We start from the raw sequence: 17,343 nt of genomic DNA on the forward strand, positions 1-17,343 counted from the left end.
AAGTGACTAAATGAATGTGGGATGTCCATTCTGTTACTCAGTTATCAAAAGCAGTGAAATACTGATAATACCACAATGTGAATCAAAATTAAACTTGTTAAAGAGGATAGAGAAGTGACTCAGCTTTTAAGAGCACATATCATGTGGCCCAAGTTCAGTTCCAGCACCCATGCCAGCTGATTCCCAATCACCTACAACCCAGCTTCAGGGGATCCAGTTCATTCTTCTGGCCTCCGTAGGCACCCACTACTACCCCTAAGTAGATATACATGCCTACACATAATTATATAGTGGAAAATAAAGCATTCAGAACTTCCTACAAGATTAAGTAAAAAGCATATTCTGTAGGATTCCATTTTTTAAAAAATGTCCAGAATAAGAAAACAAGGTTAGCTCCGGGTGTTCGTGGTTCATGCCTTTAATCCCAGGACTCGGGAAGCAGAGGCAGGCAGATAGATCTCTGTGAGTTCGAGGCCAACCTGGTCTACAGAGCCAGTTCCAAGACAGGCTCCAAAACAATACACAGAAACTCTGTCACAAAAAAAAAGGAAAGAAAACAAGAAGAGGAAAACAAGGGTAGTGTGGTACAAATTAGGGATCATGATAGGGAGCTGGCTATGATAACAGTAAGAGTCTGTTGTCAATGATTGGTATTGATTTTGGAGTACATTATGGGTGATGAAAGTATAATAAATTAGCAAAGGTGGTTGTGCTACGATTTGTATTTATTTGAGACTCTTGTTTGTTTTTGTTTGAGCCTGCAGTTTCTTAATACTTACATACATTTAAGAATTTTTGATTTTTAAAATTTTGATGAAATGATAAAAACATAAGTACATTTTATGAATTCTCTGTTATATCTGTGCTTTATTTCCAAGTTATCATTAAATAATATTTTGACAGTGTAATGAATACTTTCTAAACCCTTGCAACCTATGAGAAAATTTTCATCTTCTTTCTTGTTTTCTTTCCCCAGGCGTCTCAATAATAATGAATTCACAGTGTTAGAAGCTACGGGAATATTTAAAAAACTTCCTCAGTTACGTAAAATGTAAGTCATTTGTTAGCGATATAATGACTGTCTTCAGTGTGCTTTTCTTATGTATTTTATAACTTTAAATTTTATCTGAGTTTCTTTTGACATAGGAAAAAATACATATAAAAATCCAGGGAAATTTCCATGTGATGACTATATGGGGCATGAATTTAGGGTATTGTTTAGGAGGTACTTTTCCATGTGTTCACATGATGCCAGGCCAACCCTTAGCATCTTCCTCTAAAGCAGACAGCTGGCCAAAACGCATCTGCAGCAGGAATCTAGCAATCTAAGCACATTAAAATGGTTTTGTGATGTTTTGTAACTTCCTTTACTGTTCCCCACACCATGGTGCTATTTCTCTTTCAGCACATTCACGTCAACTGTTTGACTTTTGCTTCATTAAGCTTTCATTATGAGATAGTCAAAATTAATGATTAGTAAACTGGCTAGACTGCTCATCTGTGTTACTTCATGTCCACAGCTCATATTTCAGAGTAAATTTGTAAGCTCAGCATTTTCAACAACATTCCATCAGCATTTCATGTCCTTGGTAAAGGGAGAAGTAGGACCAAAGTCAAGTGTTCAAGGATTCAGGACTACCCTGTTCACATGAAGAGGAAGCAGGCACATTATCCCATGGCAATTGTCACCCTCAGTCTCACATGTACAGCTGCCACAACCACTGACACTGTATTTAGCTGAACAGTCCAAATCTATGCCTCTGTCCTTCTCCTCTGTGTTAGGCTACCTTGAGAATATCTTCTCATTTCTTAATTATTTTCCTTTATGCCACTAACTATTACTGTCATTTTAGTAATAAGAGCAGATAAGGGAATACAATTATAGTGGCCTGTTGTCCCAGTGCTGGGGCATTAATGACAAGTTGGTTCCTGGGGTCTGGTGACCACTCAGACCAGTCTCCTGGGCCACGTAAGAGCTCTATGTAATCAAATAATTGGCCATAATGATTTTAGACGCCTGTGGATCATTACAGTTCATCTCAACCAGAATTGGGCTAGCATTTCTCTTAATGGCTATACTCTCTCAGTGTTACTGTCCTCCTGTCTTCATGGATTATGGAAACACCTTCTACAAGCTTCTGCTATCCTAGCAATGAAAATCATGGAAATTATGGAAGACTTGTATGTTTATTCAGTAGGTTAAAAATTACTGGATATATTTTTGGAGTGCCTTAGGTAATAAGCAGTAATTTACAATCTGTGTCTCAACACTGTTTATCTAGCAACTTTAGCAATAATAAGATCACCGATATCGAGGAGGGAGCCTTTGAAGGCGCATCTGGTGTAAATGAAATTCTTCTCACCAGTAACCGTTTGGAAAATGTTCAGCATAAGATGTTCAAAGGATTGGAAAACGTCAAAACATTGTAAGTATTCCTGTTTCATAGTAAAGTAAATTAGACTTCATTGAAACTTTGTTATCATTTGGGTGGACCGGTGAGTTCTGCTTTCCTCCTAGTCTAGTGATTCAAATTTTCAGACAAAAACATTTAAGGAGAATAAATTCATCCGGAGGCTACATTTATTTGTTCTTGTAATGCTTCGATAGAAAAGAAGACATGGTTGTGAAAAATTCTTCACTATCTATAAGAAAATAAGCTAAGGGTTTTCTCTACTTGGTTAATGAAAGGGAGTTTGGAAGGAATAAATTCTTTGTGTTTCCCAAAGGTTGTTTAGGTAGAAGAGATGAGACTTAGATGAAAGAGTAAGTGCAGCTTTCTGTCTTACTTGATGAATCTTTGCAATAATGTTTGCCAAAAGTAGAGGCTCATAAACCAGAAGGGAGAAAAACCAAATTCTACAGTCATTATAGGAGCACATAAAAGAATCCCTTTGCAAACAAGAAGCAGCCGTTGGCATTACAGTAAACACAGACTCAAACAATGGCATCTCACCTGACCCTGAAATCTATGTGTAGCTGACAAGTGAGAAATCCCCTGTTCTTTATGAGAGGATGAGACAGAAAGGTATTTCTCTAGTCGATGTGATGTGTAATCCCAAATTTAGATCTGACCATCTGTGTGTGTGTGTGTGTGTGTGTGTGTGTGTGTGTGTGTGTGTATGCATATATATCCTACACATGAGAATAGATATATGCTATAACTTTGCACAACTAGGCTGGAATCCAAACATCCAGCATGGCCAGCATGTCAGTCACAGGCCTCTCTCAGGGACTAGTTTTGAATCATTTTAAAGTGGTAGGCAAACAGTTGCTGAGTGTGCTTGTGGGAGATACACTGACTGTGTTGCAGGCTAGCCAAGAAAACATGCCATAGGGCCTGCATCTGCACTTCCCTTGGCTGTCTCGGGTAACTAAACAAATGGCAATGCCTCCCTTCTTACACAGAAGTATAGGACTTATTTGTTGTTAATGTTAACCTTCTTTCACACAGCAGTACTATGGAGACAGTAGGGGCATACATTAGAACTTCACCCATCTATGCTGCCACAGTGGGATGCCACAGACTGAACACAAAAATCTCCTGCTTGTGGACATAGATGTTCACAGTGAAGTTTAAATTTATGTTTCAGCCCCTCTTCTAGGTCCCAGGCTTCCTCCTTGGCTAGTTTCCTGTGGTAAACACAGATAACCTTCAGTCTGTTTTCTCATGTGAAGACAGGAGTGAGATGTGTGAGATCTGCAGGTGTGTCTTCCCTTTATGTAGAAGTTTGTAAAACTATAAAGACCCTCTTCAAAGGCAGGCACATAGGTGATAAAAACTTCAAGGGGAGAATTAGGGGAGTCATAATTCAGTCAATATTATTATCTTGGACAGTGTATCAAAGTATTTATTTTGACTAAATACAATCAAATGACACTTCCTAAGAGTTCTCTGAAATCAGCGTTCTCCATTTTTGTTTCTACTGATGAGTTCCTGCTGTTTAAGATGTAACACCTCAATAAAGCACCTGCTAGCTGTCTCCACACAGTTGTTCCAGGGAGAATGGAGCAGTTCAGAGCCAACCTGGGATGTTCAAACGCTACAGTAGATGTGTCTGGATCTAGCTCTCTCTCCTTCCACATGGCCTCTGAGGTTCTGTGTTCTAAACATTGGAAAATACGTTCCACCCTAACCTTCTCAACTCTTCCACACTAGTCCGATAGCTAATAACACATGTGCATATTCCAGCAAGTTATAAACGTCCTGAGACATCAGACAAAGCTCGCCGCATTCATCTGTTGATTTTTGTGTGTGTGTGTGTGTGTGTGTGTGTGTGTGTGTGTGTGTGTGTGTGTGTGTTTCTTCTAGCAAGAGAGGAGACCTCTTCCAGGGTCCTGTAACATTAAGAATACTGATCTCCATTGTTCATGACAAAGGAAAGTGCTGATAAAGATACTGTGGTGTTGTGCATTTGTTTCGAACTATTCAGTGATGCCTGGATAAAAAGACATCATCTGTCTTCTTATCTACAGTTGAGCAGAAAGACAGCTTTTTATTTCTTTTTTATTACCAAATAGAATTTTAAAGCAACAACTTTTTCAGCATTCATCTTAGTTAGGGTGTATAGTGCTATAATAAAATGCATGACCAAAGCAACTCAGAGAGGAAAAGTTTTGTTTCATCTTACAATTCCACATCATGGTGCCTCATCAAAAGGAAATATCAGCAGACACTCAAGGCCAATAGCTGGAGGCAGGAACTGATACAGAAGCCATAAATGAGTTCTCATTGCTTGGCTTGCTCTTCATGAACTTTTAATTCTCCATTTTTCTAGCACCTAAGACATCCAAACCATGCGTAGCACTGCCCACATCAGTAGGCTATCCCATGTCAATCACCCATCAAGAAAATGTACCACAGGCATTTCCATACACCAATATCATAGGGACATTTTCTCAATTGAAGTTCTGTCTTTTAAAATAACTCCATATTGTGTCAAGTTGTCAGACATTATCTTTCTATTTTTATATTTGCCATTCTTTGGGTGTAGAAAGATCACTAAATTAATTTTTCATTAATTGTACATAATATGTGATGCAACTGTAAATTTGTATAAGAGGTTTTCTTCCTTTTTGAAAACCCCCAAATGAACAGCTCAGGAAGGAAGGAATTGGAAACTAAGCCAGTGCTTTAGCTGGGGTGAGGAAATAACAACAGTGTTAATCCTGCTAATGACGGTGTCAAAAAATAGTTTATTCAAGGCAAACCTATTTAACCTTTGTTGTATATTACACGTATTCCTTTTGGAAGTTCTAAACTTGAAACTATGAACAGATTTTTCATAAATAAAGCAATTTGATGCAGGCTTTGGATGCTCAGTCACGCTTGACTCCCTCTGCTCCTGTCAGACAGTGAGTCACTAAGTCCCCAAGATGCCTTCAACTCTCCATCTGCAGTGTCTATTGATTCTCCCCTCCCCACTTTTCTTCTAGCTCAAATGTCACACTATTCTGAATACATAAATCACTGGACTCCAAGGACTCAAGTAGGTGACTTAGGACATTATGTGATCAGGCAGACATAATTATATCATCAAAAGAAAACATGTTACCCCCATCATGGGACTGTAAATCCATACAAGCTCACCAGGCCTTCTGTGGCTTCATTTAGTCACTGATTATTCTATGCATTCTATTCTTGCAGGATGGTATCCAGAATATACCTATTCCTAGAGAAATAGATATTCAAAATAGGAATGAATGCTACATATTTGCTAAAGGGAATGATTTTTATTCTCAAAGAGGCAAAATTGAATGTCTGGTATTTTATCTCTATAACAACATCCTTTGCCTTACCCCAGGATGCTAAGAAGTAATCGAATAAGCTGTGTTGGAAACGACAGTTTCATAGGACTCGGCTCTGTGCGTCTGCTTTCTTTATATGACAATCAAATTACTACAATTGCACCAGGGGCATTTGATACTCTCCATTCCTTATCTACACTGTAAGTAGAAAAGCAACTTTTTTCTAGTGATTTTCAATCTTCCTAATGCCATGTATTTTCATTGCTATTGTATAAGTGCAATTTTGCTAATCTTATGAATTGTAATGTAAATATCGGTGTTTTCTGATGGTCTTAAGTGACCCCTGTGAAAAAGTCATTAGACCCTCAAAGGGATTGCGACACACAGGTCAATAACTCCTGCCTTTATCTATGATCATGTATTATAATTCTTATCTTTTTTAGTATTCTTTTAATTACTAAATCCATGAAAACATGACCAAGTATTTGGACATTTTAAAAAGGATAAACTTATGTTAAACTTGCTTTAGTTTTTCTAAAATTATTACCACCTTTGTTACATAAAATTCAATCTATTATTCTTCCACTGTTTATTTTTAAAACACTGGGATTGATCATGTGGCTTAACTTTAGAATTACAACTTATTCTAACTTGATAGTATTGTAAGTATATGTCACAGATTTCCTCTGGTATTCTAAACAATGAATATTTTCATTGTAAGTATCATAAAACCACACTCCACAAGGATCACTCATAGTGACAAAAGATATATAAAAATGAATATACCTACAGTAAAAGCTGTTCAACAGAGGTCATTAACTATGACTTTGCAAAAATACAGAAGGAGTGAGTTAAGCCTGTCTGAGATAATATTTTATGTAAACAATATGGAACTTGAGAATACTTCTCAGTCTACAAAAGGAACTCTGAAAACCTTTAAAAATAAACTTGCAACAATGTATTTCAGGCCTCTTGTATGTCAGTTTGAGGTTTGCTCTTACAGCTCTAGTAATTGATGATATCCTGGTCACAGCAGTTTCTAAGTATCCTAACCTAACTCAACACAATGGGAAAATAGGTAGAACCTTTCCAAAAGAATGCTTGACTCTGCTCAAGTCACTGGAAAAAAATGTGATGTAAGCATCCATACATCAGTAAAGTACTTAATCCCTTTCCACATGAAGTATGATGTTTTACATGGAGTGACTAATTTGTACAAATTAAAAATGGCACGTCTATAAATAATGGATTGTCATAGGTTTGTGCTTAAGTATGAGATGCCAAAAGTATTGAGATTTGAAGAAGTAAATTCATTTTTATAACTGGCATTTAATCAACTCAGCTGTCAGTTTAGATAGGAAAACTGTTCTCTGGAGCAAACAAGAGATGGAAATCTTGAGATGACAAATTAAGGGAGTAGCTGTTGTCAGGTTAAACTCAATAATATTAGGTAATCAGCTTTCATCTTTATATTAAATTACTGTTTTATCAGCGCAGGAGAGTTTGACAGTAAGTTAGATCCCTGACATGTTTAAATTATTTCTAAGTAAGCTATCTATCAGGATCTGCTGCATAAACTCTAAATTGCTGCCTTCACTATTTTTGCATGAATTTATTCGATGAATTCTCTTATGAGAATGCACTGTCTTTTGATTCCTGCCATACACATTTAGAGAAACATATGCATGATATGTTTTGTATATGATTGTATGCATATAGGGGGATGGGCATACAAAGACTAAGTAAAACTATCATCATTGAGAAATGGTTGCCTGGGATTTAGAAATATAAGAATAATGAACTCTGAACTGAATTGTGCATTCTTTGCATGTGGTGCTTAGAAACCTCTTGGCCAATCCTTTCAACTGTAACTGTCACCTGGCATGGCTTGGAGAATGGCTCAGGAAGAAAAGAATCGTAACAGGAAATCCTCGGTGCCAAAAGCCCTACTTCCTCAAGGAAATCCCAATCCAGGACGTAGCCATTCAGGACTTCACCTGTGATGATGGTAAGAATGAGAGGCAAATCATGGGTCATTACACCTTTACTCTGAAGGTCAATGAGATGCTACTTGTCTCGTGGAGTGTGCTTCCTTTAGTACACTACAACAAGGTAAAAAGCAGGGCTTATGTTCTGGCAAGAATGTTTTCAAAAACAGCTCTTACGGTCCAGTTCCCACCTAAGTGCTGTGTCCTGCTTTCCTCAGCACTTTATCCTTAGCAGAAAGGCATTGCCCTTTCACACACAAGTCGACTTCCTGCCTGTTTATAAAATTTCCAGAAGACTTCCAAGCTCCCAACTTGCAAATGATACTCATAAAGCTTAAATTTAGCCCTATTGCTTTCAGCGTGTCTTTTAGAAGTTACCATGTCCAAAAGAGAAAAGCAAAATAAAACAAAGAACTATTGTAACATAGAAGTCCTAGTCAAATTGACAAAAGTCACAATGTTCCCTTTCTAATGCTCTCTGTCACTGTTTTTCATTCTCATTATATTCTTATGAGATGGGTAGAGAAAGTTCTGTCATTATTGCCAGTGAACAGGGAGCTAAATTGAATCGTCCATTTGTGACCTGAGATGTCCACGCAATTCTCCTAAACATTTTAAGGAACCCCCTCTTTATGTCCATCTCTTTACAATTTCTCCTCAGTCCAGTTTATATTCTTATTTAAACCTGTGTAGACAATTGAACAAATAAGTAACTCTTAAAATTATGTTAGTTATACAAAATTGTGAGCTATTTTCTGAAATTCTACCTCAGGGAACCAGAAATTAATGCCTATATAGTGTCAATATGTAAGTACTTAGTGATTTGTTCATAAATGATTATGTAGCTAAAGACTCATGTGCTTGTTAAATTTATCTAAGTGTGCAAACTCCACTCTAGCCTCTTCAAAACTGTAAATTTATGTTCTGCTGCATTTCATGTGGTGATCTAGGAAATGATGACAATAGTTGCTCTCCACTCTCCCGTTGTCCTTCGGAATGTACTTGCTTGGATACAGTAGTCCGATGTAGTAACAAAGGCTTGAAGTTCTTGCCTAAAGGTATTCCAAAAGATGTCACAGAACTGTAAGTACAATTTCTTGTCCTTCTTTCCTCTCTGTTCCTGGGATTAAATGCTGTGACAAAACCAATGTTACAAGAGAAAAGACATTTTTCTTGCAGTTCCAAGTTGAGCATTACAAGAGAATTAAGACAGGAACAAGAAACAACTAGTTACATCAACAGTTAAGAGTAGAGAGAATCAATGTATGCATGTTCATTTGTCTTCATCCACCTCTCTATACTTCATAATGTCTGGGAACAAAAGCTAAGGAATGATACCACCCACAGTGGGCTTGGCACCCCCGCAACAATTAATGTAATTAAGATAAACATATTACATAGAAAACATAGAAAATCTCACATTAAATTTTTAGTCCTTGGTGATTGTAAATTGTGTCAAGCTGACTTTCAAAACTGTCTCACTTGTTTTTCCCTTTCATACACAGCTAACGTTTTATAGAACAAGGAGATAAAGATCTAACAAAAATCTTTAGAATCCTGTTTATAGGTAACATTCTATGCCTGATTAATGAACAATATTTCAAAGCCACATCAGAGAACTTGGGAATTACTGTCTGGGTGTATTGTCCTTTTGCCACAATAAGATTGCTCAGTGCCTTTTTTATGTGTTTTGTGCCTGTTAAGCTTCAACAAGGATAGTCAAGCATATGTAAATCCTGTACTTATAGCTTCTCTAGCTCCTTATTTTTTCATGGATCATTTTACAAAATTGGTGTCCCCTCAAATACAGTTTGGAAATTGTTGCATAGTTAATATATCTGTAATGTCAAGTATACTCTGTATGGTTAATTCTTTTTTTATTTTTAATTTTTTTATTTAAGTTAGAAACAAGCTTGTTTCACATGTCAATCCCAGCTCCCTCTCTCTCCCCCTCCTCCCCTCCCCTCCCAACCAGGTCCCCCAGTCCCCCACCCAATCTCCACTTAAATGCCCAGGGAGGGTGAGGTCCTCCATGGTGGATCTCCAGTGACTGTCATTTCATCTAGGCCAGGGCCTAGGCCCGCTCCCAAGAGTCCCGGCTTAGAGAGCATCCCATATTGTGGTATGGGCACTCAAAGTCTATTTGTACGCCAGGGATAAATACTAGTATGGTTAATTCTTGAATTAACCATAGTCATAACCATAATACCCCTAGGACAGTATCTAAGTATATAGGATAATTATTATCTGGGAATTAGAATTAACTGCCATAATCCTTGTCTTTCAAATGGGACATTGTCTCTTTGGACTTGTTAGTATCCTTTGGATCCAAAAGGACATATGGCCAATTATTTTTATGCTTGCATAATTGATATTAAAATACAAAAAACATGACCAATATCCATATAAATAGACCTGCAGAAGTCAGGCCTTCAGTTCAAAGTCCTGTGGCTGCATCCATGCCACATATTCATAATGCAATACAACAGAAAATCAGATGCAAGAATAAGGATGCATTTATAATACACTAATTCCATTCTATTATATCTAAACTGGAATTTGATGGGAAAATGTTTTATCTGAATCAAATTGGGTTGTTTAATGTTTATTTAGTTTTATGTTTATATGAAATTATAGATCAAAAATATTTTAAATCCACATGTGGTTTCTGCAGATATGTGCCTCTAATTCATGGAAATGCATGCAAGGACTCCCTCCCCATGATCAGCTCTAATCAGCTTTTGGACAATGTGCAACATAAGTAGTTCAAGGATGTGTTACTTATTGCCTTTTACACTTTTGGCTAAGATCAAGTGAAAAGCATGTCTCTTCAGTTTTCAAGGGTCTCATTTTTCAAGGTCCAGTTCATGGATCCTATTTTGGTCATAAATAGAACACTCAGAGCAGAAGAAGACAGAGCCTTATTAGTGTATAGAAGAATGAGTTCCTTAGATTTGAAATGCTATTAAATGATCAGTGTCTTTTTCTTGCCAATGACCACTAGAGTTAATTGACTGTAAGCACTGTTTTGTGTGTTTAATTAAACATGTTGTTTTAATATTTTTCAAAAGATGATATGGGCCCAGAACCCTTCCCCACTCCCTATTTCTATAAGCCTTTATTATATGTGAAATTTTGTAAGTAATTCAGTGAAGAATGTGGCATTCATATCCTCATTGATGCTAAATACTTTTTCTCCATTTTAACTAGCCTTTTGTCTTCATTTTTTAAGATTAATTATTCCTTAGCGGTGATATTAAGTTCCATTTCTTGATTGGTCCTATCTGTGCTATATATGCATTTCTTCGTTTGAGTCTTCAGTCTATATGACCCTAAAGCTCATTTTAAAATAGTTTTCTTTTCCACAAAGTAAAGTTTGTTCTATATAGATCAGGAGAATACTACCTCATCTCTTGAAATTAAAATCTTATCTCCTGGAATTATTCTTAGAATCTTACCAAGTCAGCAAGATTCTTCTCTCCAGTCATAAATATCCATGTACTAGAAAATGTGCGTGTTTGTACTATACTAAATTATTAAGAATGTGCAAAATTACAACGTTTTGGTGGACAAGTTTGAACAAATGGTATTATTAGTTTTAGTCATTGCCATGTATCTCCCTCCTTTTACTGATGTCCAGAAGAGGTGCAGTATGTTCTTCTGGGTCTTTTTGTCCTGCTGCAACATTTCTGGGATAAAAGACGAGTGCTTCAGTTTGTGGAATGCTGCTTCCCTCTAGTGGTAGCAAAAAGATAAAAGAATAAAAGAATAAATAAATAAATAAATAAAAAGTAAATAAATAAAACAGAGCTTAGCTAGAAAAATTAGGATGAGACAAAGAAATGTGTAAATATGTACTAGAAATCTGAGTGTTACCTCAGAAGTCATAATGTGATTTTTAATGTCTCATTGGTCACATATATGTATTTATAGACGGTGAATCTTATAGATCTGCTTACATTTTGAAGTATTATAGAGTTTTATGTCAAGCAGCTTCTTGACATCTCATCCAGACATTACAATCCTAAGATTCCAGATTGGCTGCTGCACTGGAACAGGAAAAACCACATTTTTAATGTGCCAGAATTGTTCTCAGCTCCACCTCTGGCCAGATGACACAAGGTGCTGGAGACTCTTGGACCAGAGTCTATGTTAGGTGGAAAGGGCATGAAGAAGAGAAAACTGGTTTTCTTTTTTGGTGACATCATGGTTGTAACTCCCAGCATCCATTTATTTTGTGTCCTGTCAGTTAGCTGATTTCTTTGTGACTTGCCTATGTTCTTATTCTAATAGAAGGACAAAGGTGTACTTGTATTTGAAAACTACTTTTTCATTCACAGGCAACATTTTTTGTACTTGAAAAGTTTTCTGTTTTTCCATAAAAGCTCTTGAAATCCCTATCACAAAGTAAATGTGTGGCATTAAATTTATTTTAAGGTTATGTCTAGTTGCTCTCAAATATCTCCTTAAAACTGCCCATTGTTATTTAGCAAATGTGTCAATACAGACAATGAAGAGAATAATCAGACTCAATAGCTAGGTTTACCTAATAATTTTTCGATTTTATGGTGCTATCTCCATATAAGTAAACTGGAGGCCACATAAAAATAAAAATCAGTGGATGAACCTTCTTCGTGAGAGAAAAATGACTAGACACTGGCTTGTTCTCCTGCCTAAGCCAGAAAGAACTGGACTCATCGTTCTGCCCTTAGGTTTTTGCATTAGCCTAAGTGAGCCACAAAGACTTCTACTAGATTGAACCACTGTGTGATTTTCCCTTTACTTGTCTTGAATAATGATCTCAGTTTGGAATATGATCTCTCAAAGAGGAAGCTGCCCAGCTGAGCCTCATGTCTGTTCAAAGTAAATATTGTTCATTTGCTTTGTGATTTCCCACTGTTGCTTTGTAAGACGACCATGTTATACCCTTGTTTTTAGGTATCTGGATGGGAACCAGTTTACATTGGTCCCCAAGGAACTCTCCAACTACAAATACTTAACACTTATGTGAGTAGAACATTTTCCCATCTTTAACTTATTTCATTTCATTAAAAGGGGAATGGCAAGTGACAGAAGATCTAGAAAGCCTTTCAGATAATATAAATCACTGGCAACGATCTGCCCCTCTCCTAGATCACTGTGGTTCAAGATCACTAGCTGCCTCTCTGTGGAATATCAATCAGGGGTTGCAGTGTCTTAGGAAAAGCATCTCTATTCAAAATAACAAAGATACAATAATGTCTAAGCAGTAAAAAAATTCAAGTTAAAAAAAACTGCATGCTTTCTTGATAAGACTATAGGCTACTTATAAGAAGTCATAACAAGAGTGAGGAATATTTTATTTTAAATGGTAGACAAATTATAATCCAAGCTTTACTGAAATTATAGGTTTTCTTTGACTTCATTATATGAAACATGTTAAAGTAATTGAGTGGCTATAATATTAAAGTTCATTTTTATACAAGCACATGGATTTATACTTTAGTGAAGCAAGACAATGATCCTGGCATTCTGAGTATAAATTTATATATACTAATTCTGTATTCAGTTTAGATTCCTGTCTTCAGAAAATAACTTGTTTCTTTATCTGTGAATGAAGTGATTTATGGTGACAGTTTGAATATAAAGTATAACAGCAAGGAGGCATTCAAATATGTAAACAAATTTATCTAGTTAAACATGTCATTGTTCAAAACAGACACAATGCTGTTACATATATATTCCCACTTAAAAGTAGCCTTGCTGGTGCCTGATAAAGCTTCATAACACAGAGAGAAATTAGAAAAATATAAGCGATTTTAACAGATATACACTATCGTTTGTTTTATTTAATTTATTTTCTAGTATTGGGAACAGATTTCTTGTTTCCTAGAATAAGATTTATTCCTAGTTAGTGAGTTCCAGAAAGTTCAAGAAAACGATTTATTACATGATCCCTAGATTACATGATCTAGGTGCACTGAGACAACTGGAAATGCCATTGGTCTCCATTTTCCATAAAATATTGGAAATTACAAGAGACATTATTATAGGGCCATGTAAAGGACAAATGGCACAACTAAGAAAAAATATGTTTTGACCATACCTTGCTTTATTTTTAATCATTCTATTAATAGCAAGAACTGACCAATTTAAATGATCTATAGACTAACTGTGACTTTCAGAAGGTAATTTTAACAGCTTTGGATCATTTATGAAAGATTACATGATTTTTTAGAACAAATTAAAACTGAGATCTGTGGATCTGGAAATGTTTATTACTACTGAACCATTCTATAATTGCCTTTTATAAATACATGTAACATTTATTCATGTGCTAGATTCTGCTCCATGAGTCATAATAGCTACATGTAATGACTTTATATATGGATAGATATATATGTGAAGTATTATGTTAACAAATATATATATGAATGTATGATATGATCATACATATAATGAGAATATAGTAATATCCATGTCATATATCTTATAATTAAAAATAACACATGCATTCTGAAAAATCCACTTAGCAACACTGAACATCTTTACATACTTGCTAAATATTTATTGAGAACCTTCTGAGTGGCAGCGAGTTATCCAAAGGCCAAAGCACAGGTGTTTTTATGGTGACAGTTTGAATGTAAGTAACTTGAGGACTGTTCCAATTTGCAAATTTGAGTATGTGTATTAGTGGACATTTATGTCAATGGAGATACAGAATGGAGAGCTAATGGGACTATAAAGCCTGGTGGTCCATTCCTAACTCTAAAAATGAATGCTTTATTATTCTAGTTAATACCAAACTCCCTGTCTTCCCTTTTCTCTTTTAGAGACTTAAGTAACAACCGAATAAGCACCCTTTCTAATCAAAGCTTCAGCAACATGACCCAGCTTCTCACCTTGTAAGTGTAAAAATGCGGTACTGAATATTTATTTATTCATGGGGCAAGAAGTGTTTGCTAGATGGTTCCTGATGAACAAGAAACAGTCTGATCTTATGGAGTGCAAATACCATCTAGAGAAACAGACAAAGCTATAAATGACAAAGAAAAAAAGTTACTCAAAATGGTATTTTATTATAAAATGCACATAAAGTTATATTTTTAAGTTCATGACAGTTATTTTAAATCCTTAAATTAAGGTTTCAGAGTGCTTTGGTCATCATCCTATTGCTGTGAAGAGACACCCATGACTATGTCAACTCTTATAAAGGACAGCATTTAACTAGGGCTTGCTTAGAGTTTCAGAGGTTTAGTCCATCACCCTTATGACAGGGAGCATGGTTGCATGCAGGCAGATACGCTTCTGGAGAAGAAGCTGAGAGTTGCACATCTGGATCTTCAGGCAGCAGGAAGAGATAGATTCAGGGTGGGAATACACACTTCTTCCAACAAGGCCGCATTGTAAGCCTTTCAAACAGTGCCATTATAGGGTCACAAAATACTCAACTCTTTTTCTTTTTTCTTGTGTGGTTTTTTGTTTGTTTGTTTGTTTGTTTTTTCCAAGACAGGGTTTCTCTGTATTGTTTTGGAGGCTGTCCTGGAACTTGCTCTGTAGACCAGGCTGGTCTCGAGCTCACAGAGATATGCCTGCCTCTGTCTCCTGAGTGCTGGGATTAAAGGCATGCGCCACCAAAGCCCCGCAATATTCAACTCTATAGCGTTATGGGGGCCATTATCATTCAAACCACCGCACAGGCCTAAGTGAGTTATGCGTACTCAGTGGGGATGTTTTTAAGTTCATTTTAGGAAATGTATCATATTAGGATTAGAACGCATAGATGAGAAATGTAAATGATATATAAGTGTATTCGATTTATAAATTGCTCAAATACCCAGTTTCTGAATTGCTTTGCTTCAAAATAGCATTTGTATATTATTAGATTCCCAAGTGTAATAAACTGGCATGTGTCCAATTTCAGAATTCTCAGTTACAACCGTCTGAGGTGTATCCCTCCGCGAACCTTTGATGGATTGAAGTCTCTTCGGTTATTGTAAGCATCCTGTGTCCAACAATCGCCTTTCTGGGGGAACTGAGTTGTGAGCTCTCTTTTGAGTGATGTCATCACATTGTTATTCTTGGTTATTTCTTCTTGTATGTGCTACGGTTGAATGTAAATTTGAAATCATCACAGTTGTCTCATATAGTGTCATTGTACAATCACTTTGATTAGGACTTGTTACTGTGGTAGTCGTTTATGGATAATCTACAATGCTAAAGCATACTTCTCACATACCTCCAATTAACTGTGATTAAAAAATAAGAAAGCTTAATCTCTTTAGAAATCACATTATACTTGAATACTTTTCTCCTGAAATGTACTTGTTTGATGTATTCTTCCAGACTTTCTTGTTTGTATATATCCTAATATATGTATCCTCACAGCTGTGTAACTCTTTAACAGCCATAAGTAGGATTCTTTTTATAGTCTTCCATTAGCTACTTTTATTTAACAATTTAGTATGTTTCTCTTCTACCATGAGTAGCTGTTTCTCAACTGTTTTCCAGGTACAGGATATTCTTTATATTATAGAGAATGACTTTACCTATCTGTAGCCTCACTATCATTCACATTACTTCCCATAACACTCATATAAACCATCTAGAGTTTCGCTTTGCTATCAATGCTCTAACATGAAAGCAATGATTTAGAAGGGCAATTCTGTCCATGATATTGGGATGGTTCCAGAACTAAACATCAACTTATCTCCCAGACAATATTTTGTCAATTAATTAACACATTCTATTTTCTACCAACAGTTTTATAGAGTACTCTTTTCAAAGCACATTTGTAAACTTTCCATATTAGAGTATTGCTAATGTTTTTACTTTTCTATGGCAGACTGAAAATCGTTTCTTTGCTGTTTCAGTTAGCATTTCTAATGACTATAGCGTTTGAGTACTTGTATGTTTATTGAGCATTTGTGATACGTGCTCTAAGGTAGCCTGATGGCTTTATTAACCATGACCTATTAGATAATCTTTATTATGAACACAAACGTCTGTTCTGGTACAATTGGTTTTATATCTCATAATTAAGGAATTAAATGTTTTTCTCTTTCAAGGTTATGATGTATAACCCCCAGTTTCTTGTACATAGCCCTTTAACAGATTTTATTTTATAAAATACTTAATACTCTTTATGATTTTCAAGATTGTACCTTTGAAAGTTTTCCCCATCCATGATTATACAAACAGTATATTTTCTCTTAAGGAATTGGTAATTTCAATTTCACATTTAACTCCTCAATCTGGAATTTATTCTGTGCAGAGGATGTGAGGTATGGACAGACTTCTGTTTTTCTTAATAGATAATTGTTGTTCAAACACAGTTTATGGAAAAGATCACCTTCTTCCACTGACTCAAGCATTTAATAAAAATGAAGTTCTTGAACATGTAAGAATATTCTTTCTTTCTCACTTTTAGATCTCTACATGGAAATGACATTTCAGTTGTACCAGAAGGTGCCTTCAATGACCTCTCAGCCTTATCTCACTTGTGAGTACCTGTCTCATGGATGTAGTGCTGGGGTCATATGTGCTCTCCTGAGCAAGTTCGGAATAGCTCCCTACCCACCCACCCACCCACCCCCTTGCTGTAACTATAAGCCATGCTTGATTTCATCT

At 36.1% G+C, this 17,343-nt stretch overlaps 1 protein-coding gene across 4 annotated transcripts in view; it reads left to right on the forward strand.

The window, feature by feature from the left end:
• The window catches only part of Slit2 (slit guidance ligand 2), a 313,096-nt gene that overhangs the window by 233,035 nt on the left and 62,718 nt on the right, over positions 1 to 17,343 (forward strand). For all 4 annotated transcript variants that reach the window (XM_040747061.1, XM_040747063.1, XM_040747062.1 and 1 more), the window contains 9 exons: positions 977 to 1,051; positions 2,283 to 2,426; positions 5,803 to 5,946; positions 7,588 to 7,754; positions 8,685 to 8,817; positions 12,673 to 12,741; positions 14,547 to 14,618; positions 15,638 to 15,709; positions 17,144 to 17,215. In XM_040747061.1, coding sequence (XP_040602995.1) covers positions 977 to 1,051; positions 2,283 to 2,426; positions 5,803 to 5,946; positions 7,588 to 7,754; positions 8,685 to 8,817; positions 12,673 to 12,741; positions 14,547 to 14,618; positions 15,638 to 15,709; positions 17,144 to 17,215 — 948 coding nt within the window. The remainder of the gene's footprint in view (positions 1 to 976; positions 1,052 to 2,282; positions 2,427 to 5,802; positions 5,947 to 7,587; positions 7,755 to 8,684; positions 8,818 to 12,672; positions 12,742 to 14,546; positions 14,619 to 15,637; positions 15,710 to 17,143; positions 17,216 to 17,343) is intronic.

The sequence above is a fragment of the Mesocricetus auratus genome, unplaced genomic scaffold, assembly GCF_017639785.1.
Source record: "Mesocricetus auratus isolate SY011 unplaced genomic scaffold, BCM_Maur_2.0 Super-Scaffold_100006, whole genome shotgun sequence".
NCBI classification, from domain to species: Eukaryota; Metazoa; Chordata; class Mammalia; order Rodentia; family Cricetidae; genus Mesocricetus; species Mesocricetus auratus.